The sequence below is a fragment of the Phalangium opilio genome, unplaced genomic scaffold (genome assembly GCF_054372755.1).
Source record: "Phalangium opilio isolate 3A_F unplaced genomic scaffold, DU_Popi_V2 ptg000209l_1, whole genome shotgun sequence".
NCBI classification, from domain to species: domain Eukaryota; kingdom Metazoa; phylum Arthropoda; class Arachnida; order Opiliones; family Phalangiidae; genus Phalangium; species Phalangium opilio.
The window spans coordinates 5,879,091-5,894,335 of record NW_028324217.1 but is presented as its reverse complement, the minus strand read 5'-3'; the positions used below and the strand labels follow the sequence as shown (position 1 = coordinate 5,894,335).

Here is a 15,245-nt window from a genome sequence, read left to right as displayed (position 1 = left end):
ATAGTTGAGTTTAATGCGATTTTAAAGCGACATTCGTTTTCAATCCAAGAAATTGCGAATAGGGAGCTTTCGGTTGGGGAGGAGCTAAGGTTCGTGGGATTATTTTCACGGCCATACTGGTGTTTTGAATACCCCAGAAGGTAAGCTGATACCCACCAATATGGCTGCCAGAATCTTCGCAAGACTTAGGAGGGTGTGACGTACTACTCAGCCAACTGCAAGCTCTCTATGGAAAACGGCATGGGAGTTGAATTTGAGACTTTAGGCTGGCGATTTTTTCCACCAGGGGCGCGCATGTAGACGCGGGAGGGAAGAATGCCTCTTACTTTGCCCCCCCCCTTCCAGGCTATATTTAAACAAGTTGAGCAAGAATACGAAATACAGAAAATGGTTTAATTCTCAATACCAGCGATAAGGTTTCACGGTTCTTATTAACTTTGGTCAGTGGGGAGCAAACTCAAAGGCTTAAATGTACTCTTTTATGTACTTTGAAATTTACACTCAAGTCGTGAGTTGTTTACCAATTTGTGAATCACAAAAGAACTCTTTAAATATTACTTCATGGTGGCAGATACCTAACAAACAAATTAGAAACCTTATCGTATCAATTAAAGAACATGGAAAATATTGGAACTCTGTGGAAATAATCTACAGATGTAAATATAACCTTTGACCTCTACTGCTGCACTGTAGGCGACTATCTCAAAGATGTCCAATGAAAACAAACGTATCAAAGATCACGCTGGGTCAACACGTACAATCGGTTTTTAAATAATTTCCACTTTGCATTCGCATTTTAAATCCGGCACACGCAAGTTCGCCAGTCGCGGACCCGTTCAACTCTTTAGTTAAATTTTAATTCAGTAACCAACCATTTTAATTAATTTTAACCTGATTTTAAAAATGGATCATAGTTTAGTAAAAGATTTGGTAGTTTTACCAAGTTTAAAAGAAATGAGTTTGAACGCGGTCACGAGCGGTTTATGGCTGGCGAAAAAAATACGGCCTTTATTAACGTTTTATCCCGGCATTGGAACATTGGACGCGATAAGCTGGTGCAACATCGAGTTTCAAGTAACTAAAAACGTCCCTGATCTGAAGATACCAAACGCCATGATGCAGAAAATCTTCGCGTTGGTTAACCCTATTGGAAAACAGATTCACGATTGGCTCCATCGTGATGGTTTTGGGTTTACGCAAGCTAACATCATGGACGCAAATTATGTCAAGACGCACATGCATTTTCTTCATTGGACTCCATTCGGATCTCTGGATATGTCTGCCACCATGTTGGAGGTGGTTAGAGACGAGTCTCTGTCACCTGATGACCGATTCAGGATGGCCTGCGATTATTGCTTGGAAACTGAGATTCGAAAATTATGGAAACGTATCCGACCAGTCAAGTTAACTCAAGATTTTTGGGCTCGTCAACTAATGGTAAAGAAATAATCTCCTGTTTCTCATCCAATTGTATAAATACTATTGTATACGCAGGGATAGATTTAATTTTAGAAGTAGGAATGGAGAACGGCTAGAGAACGGGACTTTGACGCGCGCCCAGATTACTGTTCTCCATTCCTACTTCTAAAATTAAATCTGTTCCTGGTCTACGTTATACTTTTGGATTTTCGATTATAAAATAAATTCCAAAGAGAAACAAACACTATAGGAGCTGGACCTCCTTCTTGGGTTATTTTCCTCGCGCTAAGAATCACCGCTAGAGGCACTGCTAGTCTGACCATGTACTCAATTAAACCCTTTAAATCTAACCCACAGAGAAAACCATTGATGATACGCCATTGGACTTACCTACTGGAAAATGTTCCCAGGGAATATTTCCATCAGCAATTACTGAAGTTCAACCCGGATGTACAACCCTACATTCAACTGTTCACCCTAGCCTTGGAAAATGGCACACTCCAAGCCATGCGTTATTTTTGGGAGTTCCTCAGCTGGGAGGATAGGATTACCGTAGTCCTACTACAAATACCTCGTCTCAGTGCCAACTACACGGCGGTTAACGTGAAATGGTACTTTCTGTTCTCGGAATTCACCATTGAAATGGCTTTGACGCAACTACTAGCCCAACCTGAGGATATTTTGAGGCGATTCGCGTCATGTCCCTATCCGTATTGGACCTTCTTCAAGGATCTCGTTAGCCATTTATGGGATGGTGAAAAAATGCCCTTTGAACTGTACGTGACGTTGTTGAAAGGTTGCCTCGAAGGTTTGAATCTTTCCTATGGAAATTGTAGAAAAGGCGTGTACATTGAACTTTACAAGTACTTGTATGATAAGGCTCCGCAGTCATTACGCCAAAAAGTCTTAGATAACGAAGTCTTTGCTCAATGGTTGGATCAAAATTTCCAGTCTGGGATATTCGTTACTGAAGAGTCAGGAACCGCTCCGGTTGCCAGGATTTCACAATACGTATTTCGGAATTCGTATTTTTAAGTAATACACTTTTAATTAAGAAACTGGATGTGTATAGTAAATAAAATTTTAAGCATATGTGTGGTGTTACTATTTTTTTACTAAGGGATTCAATGATAATTGGGTCCTTGTAAGGGGCCTCGGCAAGGATGAGATTAGTCGGATCTTTTCACGATGTTATTAATAAGGCAAGAAATGAAGTTTACTTGGGAGATGAAATCCATAAAAAGAAATTATAGAAGTTGTACCAAGAATTCTTACTGTTTCGAGTTGATTTTATACAGGCCATAAATTAAGGGGGACTGATAGCACAACTTCAGTGTTATCAGGAAATATTTATAGAGGTGACACAATTAAGGAATCCTTAGTTCGCAGTAAGGGAGAAGGTAAAAGAACGAGGCAGATACCATATGCAGTGGCGCGCAACGCGTGGTAAAGGCGCACGTCACGTGATCCTTGTTGTAAACGAGGGATAGTCAAATTTGTAAACTAGATCATAAAGCTAGAGCAAGGAGGCTTTAACGCATGGGCGAGAACGTACGCTCTCTTGCAGTGAGGGGTAGCTTTAACCATGGTAACACGGGAACGGCACAGTACCGTTTAATGAACGGGGGATTTCATGCATTTTGTCTGACTCCGAACCTCCATTCTTATACATCCTCCTTGGAGAAACCGGCAAATGGAAGTAATAATAGAAATGCCAAGAAATTGCCTCTAAAGGGGAGCCCAAGTTCCCTAATGGCCGGTGTGCCTTTATGCGCATTTTTCCCTTTTGAATATTTGAATTCATCTATTATTACTCCTTTATTAAAAAAAACGTGAATTTAAAATAGACCAAGTCGTGTTGAATCCAGTTTGGTGACGTGTAGCCTATGACGTAGCGTCTTACGGGCGTATTTTTTAGTCCAACTTGTGACGCCTAAATAGGTCAAAAAGATAAATAAATCTTTGGTTTTTACCTCTCCGAGTGACGTATGTCACGGAGAGGTTCTAATTTCGACGTGTGTGTGTGTCTGTGTGTGTGTCTGTGTGTGTGTCTGTGTGTGTGTGTGTCTGTTGTTACACCCACGTGACCGCGTTCGCAGTTTCCAAATCGGAGCAAACGTGTTCGCCATTTCCGAACTGCCTTCACAGTCACGGAAATGGCTCCTTTACTTGAGTTCTCACACCACCATCTTCTCGTCTTTGTCCATCCCACTTGGACACCAGTCTGTACTTACTGGCTTCTAATCACCACCATCTTTTGGTCTTCGTCCATCCCACATGGACACCAGTCTGTATTCATTGGCTTCTAATCACCACCATCTTCTGGTCTTCGTCCATTCCACTTGGACACCAGTCTGTACATACTGGCTTCTAATCACCACCATCTTTTGGTCTTCGTCCATCCCACATGGACACCAGTCTGTACATACTGGCTTCTAATCACCACCATCTTTTGGTCCTCGTCCATCCCACATGGACACCAGTCTGTACATACTGGCTTCTAATCACCACCATCTTCTGGTCTTCGTCCATTCCACTTGGACACCAGTCTGTACACCTGGCTTCTACTCCATCGTCATCGTTGGGTTTAAGACATTCGCGGCGATCAGCTAGGGTTACGAGAAACGTCTAGCCTCCCTATGGTGGGTTGTCCACCAAAGGTTTTCGCAATTGCGGTTGTTCTTGCTTTTAGCTGTAGTTCGACACCCTTATATACTACCTATTTGAGTAAGGTAATGCAACCGGCGTATGCTTCATTTCAAACGCCAATATTAGTCAAGTCTCTCAAGAATGTCTAATTGTTCTTTATCAACGCGATGTAACGCTCAATAAGGCGAACAACTAACGAAGAAAATATTTAATATTAATTATATTTATTTTAATATTTAAGATAATCTTGTTTCTCAACTCAAAATTAAAACGGAAAGAGTTAAAAAGCAGTCTATGTTTTAGTCTGTGTATGTCCGTCCGTTAGTGCATCGCGTTAGCAGTTCGCTTTGTTTTGTGGAAAGAAATCCTACAAAACCTTAATATTTGGTTTTCTCATAATGTATAATTAATATATGGAAATATTTTTCGTAATTTCGATGCCTTTAGTGGTTTTGTAGCTATAAAGCTCTGTTTCATTTTGATATCCCAAGAACCTTTTTTAATATTATTATTTGAAATCGATGTTTATATATTACTTAAGCTATACTACATCTGTTTATAGCATAATCCTTTCTAAAGTGATTTCAAGAAGAACGCCACTATATTGGTCAAATGAACTTTCATCTGTCAATAGGCCTAGTGAACCATAAAGTAAACGCTAGGTTTTCGTTTCTGTAATGCAGAGACATTAACGGTTCAGAGTGAGCCGAAAGTTAATTACACTTTTAAATAATCAGGCTAAGATTTTATAATCATGGTGGAAGTCTGGGCCGCGTTGAGCAGAGCTCAGCGCTGTTAGCAGTGTCCTACAGAACGGGATTTTGGTTATGAATTTTGACGGCACGGTGCTCAGCGTTGAGCCAGCGCGGTCACCAAAGAAAATAGTCAGGTTTTTGGATAACGTGACGTAAAACGCGTAGTTCTCAGCTTGGCGAAAAAAACATGGAGGAATTAATACAAATAGCTCTTGCTGATTCTGATCATAGAGACTAGAAACCCCAAGGAGTGGCAGGAATGCCTCAACTTGTTGCCCTTTTTCATGGTACACGCAATGGGTACACGGCGACTTCCGCTAAGCAAAATTAAACGGGCCGGAAGCTCTCATGTACCAATTTATGAGCAACATATTATATGCGCTTGTAGAGCGGGGGACCTGCCACTCCTTGGGGTTTCTAGTCTCTATGTTCTGATGGGACTATAGCTATTTATTTGACGTGAAACCAGTTGATCACGCGAGAATTTTAAGAGATATGTTAGTTTCTATGTTTAATTATAAAAGTTGTTCTTATCTATCTCCATAAATATGTTATCATACAATTTTTGTTAAGCCTTTGTACCTTGCACGCTTTATTGCGCTAGCTTCATTTTTAAAACACCGATGACCGGAGAAAAGCTATGACGACAGATCTCACCGGTAAACGTTTTCCAAAATCCGCTGTCTTTTTTGGTGAGCTCTGCTGAACGCAGCCCAGATCAGTGAAAGGTCTGATCGTAATCGGATTATAGCTTCGTGTTATCATGATTTTAATGGTGCACGTTTACTTTCAGTGTGTGTAGCCACAAATTAGCTTTGGTGTTATGTAACTTTAATCGTCATGTTGACAAACTAAGAAAATTGTTGAGGTGAAAGGAGAGGATAGTGTTTACATGGCAACCCTGTTGTGAATATGGCTTTGAACATAGAGGGTATACAGTTGAGGAGTAGCAAATTGGGCCTTTACAAACACGTAAAGGTAATATCCCTCCAAAGTTTTATCTCTTCATTTCCCGTTTTTCCCCCATCGGATGATTTTAATGTGTACAAGTATATCCTTATTGGATGTAAAATGTCGTCTGATTTACAGTATATTTTCTATGCTTTGTATACTGCTTTAATATTTCATAAATTTTAACTTCAGTATTTGTTCATAAAAAAAAAGAAACATTTCCATAACTGGGTAAATAAGTTTGTAGGTAGTCCTTCTCTTGACTCGGAGAGGTAATATTTTGGTTTTCCCAACTTGTGATTTACAAGAAGTGCAATTTTAAGGCAATAAACACGCGAATACTGTGACCTGAAAGTTTCAGTGGCTCCTGCCTTGTCCCAAAAATTCTTATAGGTCAACAGTTTTTTAATGGAAAGTTTTTTAGGCGAACTACCAAGAGTTGAAAAATAATTTGGTCTAATTTAAAGCTGTGCTCAAATCAGTGGGAGATAAATTATTCTTTCTTGGTCAATGTAAATTAATTTAATATGATATTACGTTTTCAAGCATCGCGCTAGATAGTCGGGTTCGCGTTGGACAATAATTAAGCTTTTTAAATTATTTTAAATTAATCTAATTTAACTTAAAAATAAATACAAATGTCGAGTAACAATACAGATATACAGATCATAGATTTAGTTACCCAACCTACTTTAAAAAGCATGAGTTTCAACGCGATCGCCTGCGCTTTATGGATGTCGAAAGACATTAGGCCTTTGCTAATGAATTACCCTTGCAACTTTAGTACGGACGCTAAGTTTTGGGTCCCGATTAAGTATAAAGTCAGGGAAAACGCGCGTGCGTTGGCGATACCGGATGAGATGCAAGAAAAATTAGCAGTCGTTGTCATATACATTGGAAAAGAGATTCATAATTGGTTGAACCGGGAAGGTTTCGGATTCACGCAAGCGAGCATCATGGATATTGATTACGTCAAGACTCATTTGCATTTTCTACACTGGACACCTTACGGAACGCTGAATCTTGTCGAGACCATGCGAGAAGTAGTACGGGACCCGTCCTTGCGACCTGAAGACAGATTCAGATTGGCCTGCGATTATTGCTTGTCTGATGAAGTTGCAGAATTGTGGCCACACGTTAAACCTCCTCAAGCAGCTATGTTGCCTAATGTAGAAGATTATATTCGTCGACTTAACGTAAGTCTTTTAGTTCTTGTTTTTGGTCATATTGAACATTATAAGCCTATCATATTCCATAAGTGTGTGTTGAAAGACTATTTGCAAGGGTGAAATAGTTTTGAAAAGGTATGGGTTTTCTGGGATCACTGTCATAATGAGGGGAAGTCTGTTAGTGGTGAATTTACTGGAAGCAAAACCGTTTCGTGCTGGTTTCTCTGTCTTATCTCTGCGCGTAATGCGATACTATCAAGGAAAAACATGTCAATTGGACATAGCTCTACTGTGAAAGGGATAAATGGGCGTCTGGTAGCGACGTGTTTCTCGAAGAGGAGTCTCTCAGTGTCGAATTTGTTGATGAAAGAAAGGGGTGAGGCTGAATGGGCTATAGCATACGTGTTAAAATCCAGTAGAGATGAAACTTGAAGGAGAGAGGTATGGAGTGGTAATCTCCATACCTATAACCAGGCTGGGAAATAGCACACTTCCTCTGGTCCAAAACCAGTTTATTAATTGCTTGGACTAGTTTTTTAATTCAAGAAGTGGGGGTTACTGGTCCTTGGGACCAGTTTATTAATTGCAAATCTATTGGAGAGCAAAGGCTGGGACCAGTCCGGAGACCAGTAAACGATTTCAGACACTAGGGGGTCACTGGTCCAAAGGACTAGTTTAAAAAATATCCTTATTTCCCAGCCTGCCTATAACGGTGCCTACGGAATGGCACCGAAGTCCTCCCAGCATCCTCAGCGTTTAGGTAGGGTCGTACAGTATGGAGTAGTAAAAGACGACCCCTCTGTCTTAAAAATAGAAGCTAGTTTTCATACAAATACGAAGGCGCCACGCGGCAGCACTTAACAATCGCCTACAGAAAGGTAGGGGTGTGTGCAAGGTACACTGTACTGGGTTAGTTTCGGTGCCGCAGGTTGCCCGTCATCATTTCCACTTCATCTTACTTCATTTCTCCTTGGCCAAAAGAGGACCAAAATTTTGTCCAAAGGGACCCTTATTTTTAGGGATTAGAGGGCTTTCAGTGAAACCCCGAATCTTAAGCCAACGTTAAGAGCTCTGATTATACTACGTCATCTATGGAGAAGGCTCTATATTAAGCTTCCATAATTAATACATAGAGTAAACCAGTGACGGTACGATTTTGGACATTCCGTATGGCGAAAATCCCGGAGACATTCTTCCACGACCAGTTGAGACGACACAATCCCAACGCGTCACCGTATCTCGTTATGTTTACCGTATCACTTGAAAACGGAACCTTGCAGGCCATGCAATATTTTTGGACATTTTTAAACCGCGATGAAAAACTAGTTTTTATGAGTGACGAATTACCTCGTATTACCACACTCAACACGACTGTTCCATCGAAATGGTTCTTTCTGTTCAAACAATATCCGTTAGACAAAGCCCTTGATCTTTTTAGTCAGCAACCAGAGACATTTTTGAAGCGGATACTATCGTGTCCTAATCCATTCTGGACACCTATAAAGGCGCTCTTGAAGTTCTCTTGGATGAGTGGACGTATGGCGTACGAGGATTACGTGCAATCACTGCTGTTCGTCGCCCGAGAGATGAACGAGGCTTTCGGACTGTGTCGAAAACTAGTTTACTCGGAAATATATTTTTACTTGATGAACAACGCGCCGAAACCATTTCTTGAACAGGTCATGGCGGACGTTCCTTTTTGTAGTAGGTTGGAGGGTATGGTACAATCCGGACATCTTATTCGCGCAACCCCCAATAGCGATGAACGTATTCTAACACAATATTTAAATAGAAATACATATTCGTAGAATGTATGTAATATTTTTTAGATGGAAGTAATTTAGTAAAATATAGTCTAATAAATTTTAAGGAAATTTTAAATATAGTTTTTGTTATTTATTTATTTATTCTTGAAGGGTGGGTAATAAAATTTGTAATACGTCACTGGAACCACGTGAATGCCACATGTAGTGGGACTGGACACCCAGTAGTCCTAGTCTCCATTTAAAAATACAAGGGGGGGGGCATAAAAGGAGGCCGGGCTATTTTGCCTCTCCTCGGTCGGAAAATACGTAATTTTCGTTATTCGCGTCGCGTTGACGTGAGGTTTCAAGAACCAATGAGATGCTGGTTGCAATTTAGAGGCGGAGATTAACTCTGATCCTACGTTTGGACTGGAAATAATGCTGGCAATGTGGCGAATTTATACCTTCTCCCTTGTAAATTAGATATCACTTCTTGGTCTAACTCTTCCCAAAAAATCCTCCTAGATACGTTAAGAAAACGGCTGGTACACAATAATTCCTAGTAACTGTATGTATTCATTCCTGGTTTCAAAAATTATAGTAAATATTGAAAATTTCATAGCTTTAATTAATTCACTTCTCCTTCTCTACATATTATGAAACAAAAAAAAATTAAAATCAATTAGCGTGGCGAATTTGTGTTAATGTGGCATTAAGGAACCCATGACAATTGGATTTTAAAAATAAACCTAAAATTAATCACCATATCACGTTTATTAAATTGACCCGTAAAATTTACATTGATAAGGAATTTTAATATCTAGAATTAAATAAAAAAGAATAAAAAAATATTGTCTCTCGAAGTCACTATCAAGACGAGAGCTTTAGGGCATAACTTCTTTCCTCAAATAAAAAAGAAAACGCGAATTTCATTTCAATAATTTGGGGGTTACTTTGCGATAAAATGTAAACTAATCTAATTTTATTTTCTTTTATCGCTTGTAATTTGTCGTGTGGGTAGTTTGACTTCCCTGGGATTGGAATTTTTATCGGGAACACCTTAGGGGAGCTAAGCCTAATCGTTATTTCAAATAAAATGACAAATTTAAATTTAGGCGTTTAAACAACACGTTCAAAGACTTGGGGCTTTATGTTATCTGAATTATTATGTGTAAGTTTTCATTACAGGAAACATTTATAGACTATTTAAACTGTTTCTTTAGGACAGAGTTTAAATAGATATGGAATACTGTTATTAAAGGTAGCTAGAAGTGAGCTAGGCACTCGGAAGTTTAATTAAAGTCTACTGTAGTGTAAAATGGTTAGGAAATATCAGAAGGGGATAATAGAAGAAGGATGACACTCTGTATCTCTTAATACTTTAGTTATGTAACATGATTCTTCCCAGGCTCATGCTCCCATTTTGTTAGCTCATTTGCTCATCAAAGTTTAGATGGGTATATAACTACGGCACCGTGGGGGTGAATTCGATAACTGTTCGGTATTTATGAAATCCTCAGCAATCAATTAACCAACCACCCTTGATTGTCTTGACGTGGGACAAAAACGCACAAGCGCATGCATGCGCCTTGGCAAATAGTTAAGCAGCGCTAATTGAGTAATGATGACTGAACTATTTACGGCGTATGTGATTCGGTTTAGTAACCTTGAGTACTCCAAATGTTAATTCTGATGTTGGGAAAAATCGTCTTACAATAACACCGTTTTGTTTGTACACTTCACTCGAAGAGAAGTATTATATACTTCTGAAAGTACTCGATCTGGGTTTCTTTCGCTCAAGACCAATCAGCGTTCTATTTTAATATTACCAGACGTAAATGAACATAATTTATCGAAGAATGGGTAATTAACCAAATACATTGGCCCCTTCGAGGGGGGTTTGGGTTTGAAACATTTATGCATTTGTTCCCCATTTTTTTACCCAGATAGGTCGTGCAATCGTTGATGGGATACTATCTGACTAGCCCTTGTACAGTTTCAGGAGAGCTAGAGAAATTCACTAAAGGCTATAATCTATCCTCAAATAGCTAAACCACCCTGTCAATACAGAATACAGATAGCCCACACCTTCGGCAAACATTTCGACCATCGTCAGTTCTATAATAGTTAAGTTATTAGTGCTGTAGACTATGTCATTGAAAGATAATGTGACAGAAGGAACCCATAATGTTTTTTTTTTCGCGGAGCCCGTGCTTTGTCCAAAATATTAACTTTAACAAAGCATGCCCTGTGTCTGTGTGATCATGAGCTAATAAGAAAGAGTGTAAGTGTTGTTCATAAAGGCAGAGTCAGGGTATTTTTTATTAGTTTTCGGGCCGCCATTTTTAAAGATGGTGGCAAATCAAAGATTAAAAGCCATAAGGCCTGTCTATAGGATAAAGAAAACCAGTGTACTAAATATTACTAAAGAAATCTGTTGAAATGCACGGACGTTATTTCATAAAGGTATTTTACATTTCTGGGCGCCATTTTTCAAGATGGCTGGGGATTGGAAAAATTTCTCTTAGTGCGTGCCTAGCACTTAACGTCCCTGCTAAATTTCAACCTTCTTGGTAAAGCAATTTGGGCTGGAAGATGATTATCAGTTAGACTGGACCTATAAATAGTTCCCTCATCATTACACTATTAGCACTTAACTATTTGCCAAGGCGCAGGCATGCGCTTGTGGATTTTTGTCCCAAGTCAAGACAATCAAGGTTTGAGGGTTAATTGATTGCTGAGGATGCAGTAAATACCAAACAGTTATAGAATTCACCCTAGCACGGTGCGATGCTTATCCGAAGTTTGTTTAGAGGGAGAGCAAACGAAAAGGGTGCATGAGCCTGGGAAGAATCATGTTACATAACTAAATTGAGTATTAAGATGATACAGAGTGTCATCCTTCTTCTATTATCCCCTTCTGCTTATATAGATATAGAGGATTAAAAAATATCATAAGAAATACTCTGTTTATATCTACTCTTAATATGATTCATGGTTTCATCCAACAATCTTCAAAGATAGTTCAGTTTTCAATGGTGGGTGTGGCAACTCGAAAAAAGAAAATGAATCGAGGCCTTTGTTTATTAGTTTAGTAAATAACATTTATACAGTTATTAATTACATAATCGTGATTAAACGAACATAATATTTTAACAAAATATTGTATAATAGTTTTGGCAACGATATAATGGATTTTCTTTTCTCTTAATTATTTGTTTCTACTAAAATATGTATTAAAATGCTGGAATATAATAAAATAGGACTTGTATTTAAAAAGCTTAATTGCTAATTGGCGTGATCTTCGATGATGTGCAATTTGTACCGCTTCAATCTTCAATGTTTATCAGATGCTGTAAAAGGTTTTAAATATAAATTATGTAATTTTGTTTTTCTTTCATTAAAAGCAGAATTAAATATGTAGATAAAGATTTCATAATTGTTTTAGACTTAAATAATAAAATCGTAGGCCTATAATGCGTAAGTGTGGGTCTGCCGTCGGGACTTATAGTATTGTCTTTGCGAGTCACTAGACGCCTCTCTATGAGAAACACTCCCCACTGGACGCTCTTCTATAAGAAACACACCCCCACGAGACGCCTCTCTATGAGAAGCACGCCCCCAAGAGACGCCCCTCTATGAGAAACACGATCCCACGAGACGCCCCTGTATGAGAAACACGCCCCCACGAGACGTCCCTCTATAAGAAACACGAACCTACGAGACTCGTGTCTCTGAGAAATACACAGCCAGAAAAAGTCCCTCTTCCCATTATAAAAGAAAACGGGCTCATAGCAAATATCCTTTCTACCCATACTTATGAAGAATATGATATACTTATGCCTATATTATGTCACACACCTGATGGTCAATGTTTAAGGGTATCCTCCTCCTATGTCGTCATCAAATTGGAAATCACCGCCTGCGTGAATGTTTTCATGACCAAACTCGTGTCCTCCATCTTCAATTTCGTATCCCGCACTGTGCCCATGTCCATGTCCATGATCATGATCATGTTCGTGATGATCGTGTCCGTAGTCGAATCCTATATGTTTTCCAAAGGAATGATGGTGACTGGGTAAGATAAGTCTGTGATGGTACTGGTAGCTTTTTCCTCCGTATCCGTAACCATGGGGACCTGGGTGGTGAATGACCAGGCCATAACCGAATTTACCGTATTGGGGTATTCCACCCAGTACAACTGCCACGAGTGATGAAATTGCAACGGCTATTATCTGAAAATTATAATGTAAAAGATTATAAGAATAAGTTAAAATCCTGTAGGATTAGAAAAAACGCCCTTGTTAAAATCCTATAGGATTAGCAAACACGCCCTAGTTAAAATCATGTAGGATTAGAAAAAACGCTCTGGTTAAAATCCTGTAGGATTAGAAAAAACGCCCTTGTTAAAATCCTGTAGGATTAGAAAAAACGCCCTTGTTAAAATCCTGTAGGATTAGCAAACACGCCCTAGTTAAAATCCTGCAGAATTATCAAAAACGCCCTAGCTAAAATCCTGCAGAATTATCAAAAACACTCTAGCTAAAATCCTGTAGAATTATCAAAAACACTCTAGCTAAAATCCTGTAGAATTATCAAAAACACTCTAGCTAAAATCCTGTAGAATTATCAAAAACACTCTAGCTAAAATCCTGTAGAATTATCAAAAACACTCTAGCTAAAATCCTGTAGAATTATCAAAAACACTGTAGCTAAAATCCTGTAGAATTTTGAAAAACACCCTAGAACTATAAAACTTTCCCATTTTCTGCAGAAAATTAAAAATACATAAAAGAAAAGCAAGTCCCAAACAAAGCTAATGCACTTAAATATGGTATTAATATTTATATATTGAATTATTAATTAGTATTCAAGAAACGTTTTTTTACACTAAATATTACAAAGTGTTAAAAAATTAATTATTAGCATAATTCTACCGTTAATAGCTAGAGTATTAATTTCCGTTTCCTGCATGCTAGTGTCCACGGAACCTACCACTAATGTTTCAATTTAATTTTCTATGGTCAACGTGTAGTTTTAATTTTTTACAGGATAAACGTTTAGGATCACTTAACTGTAAATTGATTTTGACACGCATTGTTGAACATTTTCATTTGTAATAATCATTACCGCGGTCTGTTAGAACCATATATTGAGGGAAATTAATGGATAAGGAAATGTTTGAGGTAATATCGTGTGAAATTAATTTAATTGAGAGTTATTAATGTTACACAGGGTGTTTCTGATAAGGGGGATGTTCCTTGGGAAATCAATTTTGAGTCGAAAATGTTCTTTGACATTTTGCCTCAAGGGACAAATCATTACGGAAAATGGAACAATTATTTTCCAAATTCTAAATATCATAATTATAAATATTCAGATTTAATTTAAAGCATTGCTTCTTAGTACAAAATAGGAGATTTTTGTATTTAAATATAAATTCATTCCAACTAATCATATTTCTATTATTTGCTGAATGTATTGATAAAAACATAAAAACGTTTCCAAACATAAATATTATATGCAAATATTTTGATTAACTTGAAGAAATTATAGTTTGCTAAAATTGATATCTAATGAAAAAGTTCGCTTTTAAAATTTACCTAAATGAGAAATTTTTTCTTGAGATAAATTAATACAAAATAAACTAATTTCGCAAAACATCTACCAATATCAAAACCATAATCTGAAATTGGTCATATTTACAAGAACTATAATTTACCAAAAAAGATCTCAATACCGGGTAAATTGGTGCAATATTAGCTCAATACCGGGTAAATTGGTGCAAGATTAGCTCAATACCGGGTAAATTGGTGCAAGATTAGCTCAATACCGGGTAAATTGGTGCAAGATTAGCTCAATACCGGGTAAATTGGTGCAAGATTAGCTCAATACCGGGTAAATTGGTGCAAGATTAGCTCGATACCGGGTAAATTGGTGCAAGATTAGCTCAATACCGGGTAAATTGGTGCAAGATTAGCTCAATACCGGGTAAATTGGTGCAAGATTAGCTCAATACCGGGTAAATTGGTGCAAGATTAGCTCAATACCGGGTAAATTGGTGCAAGATTAGCTCGATACCGGGTAAATTGGTGCAAGATTATCTCGATACCGGGTAAATTGGTGCAAGATTATCTCGATACCGGGTAAATTGGTGCAAGATTATCTCGATACCGGGTAAATTGGTGCAAGATTATCTCGATACCGGGTAAATTGGTGCAAGATTAGCTCGATACCGGGTAAATTGGTGCAAGATTAGCTCAATACCGGGTAAATTGGTGCAAGATTAGCTCAATACCGGGTAAATTGGTGCAAGATTAGCTCAATACCGGGTAAATTGGTGCAAGATTAGCTCAATACCGGGTAAATTGGTGCAAGATTATCTCGATACCGGGTAAATTGGCGCAAGATTAGCTCAATACCGGGGAAATTGGCGCAAGATTAGCTCAATACCGGGGAAATTGGTGCAAGATTAGCTCAATACCGGGTAAATTGGTGCAAGATTAGCTCAATACCGGGTAAATTGGTGCAAGATTATCTCGATACCGGGTAAATTG

At 38.4% G+C, this 15,245-nt stretch overlaps 2 protein-coding genes across 2 annotated transcripts; both read left to right on the top strand.

The window, feature by feature from the left end:
- The first annotated feature begins 134 nt into the window (after positions 1–134).
- On the top strand, positions 135–2,498 carry LOC149618661 (uncharacterized). Its single transcript, XM_089854389.1, has 2 exons — positions 135–1,437; positions 1,777–2,498. Exons 1-2 carry the CDS (start codon positions 904–906, stop codon positions 2,452–2,454), a joined length of 1,212 nt encoding a protein of 403 aa, XP_089710515.1. The 5' UTR covers positions 135–903; the 3' UTR covers positions 2,455–2,498.
- Positions 2,499–6,354: 3,856 nt separating this feature from the next.
- LOC149618660 (uncharacterized) lies at positions 6,355–8,751 on the top strand. Its single transcript, XM_089854518.1, has 2 exons — positions 6,355–6,970; positions 8,077–8,751. The coding sequence occupies exons 1-2, from the start codon at positions 6,413–6,415 to the stop codon at positions 8,749–8,751; spliced, it is 1,233 nt and encodes a 410-aa protein (XP_089710644.1). The 5' UTR covers positions 6,355–6,412.
- Positions 8,752–15,245: the final 6,494 nt, after the last annotated feature.

What these genes read in the sequence shown, in the direction of transcription:
- LOC149618660 (XM_089854518.1), top strand. Translation starts at nt 6,413, where the DNA reads ATGTCGAGTAACAATACAGATATACAGATCATAGATTTAGTTACCCAA. An exon ending in ATTATATTCGTCGACTTAAC is followed by an intron (nt 6,971 to 8,076) that starts GTAAGTCTTTTA and finishes ATTAATACATAG; the next exon opens with AGTAAACCAGTGACGGTACG.
- LOC149618661 (XM_089854389.1), top strand. Translation starts at nt 904, where the DNA reads ATGGATCATAGTTTAGTAAAAGATTTGGTAGTTTTACCAAGTTTAAAA. An exon ending in TTTGGGCTCGTCAACTAATG is followed by an intron (nt 1,438 to 1,776) that starts GTAAAGAAATAA and finishes TCTAACCCACAG; the next exon opens with AGAAAACCATTGATGATACG.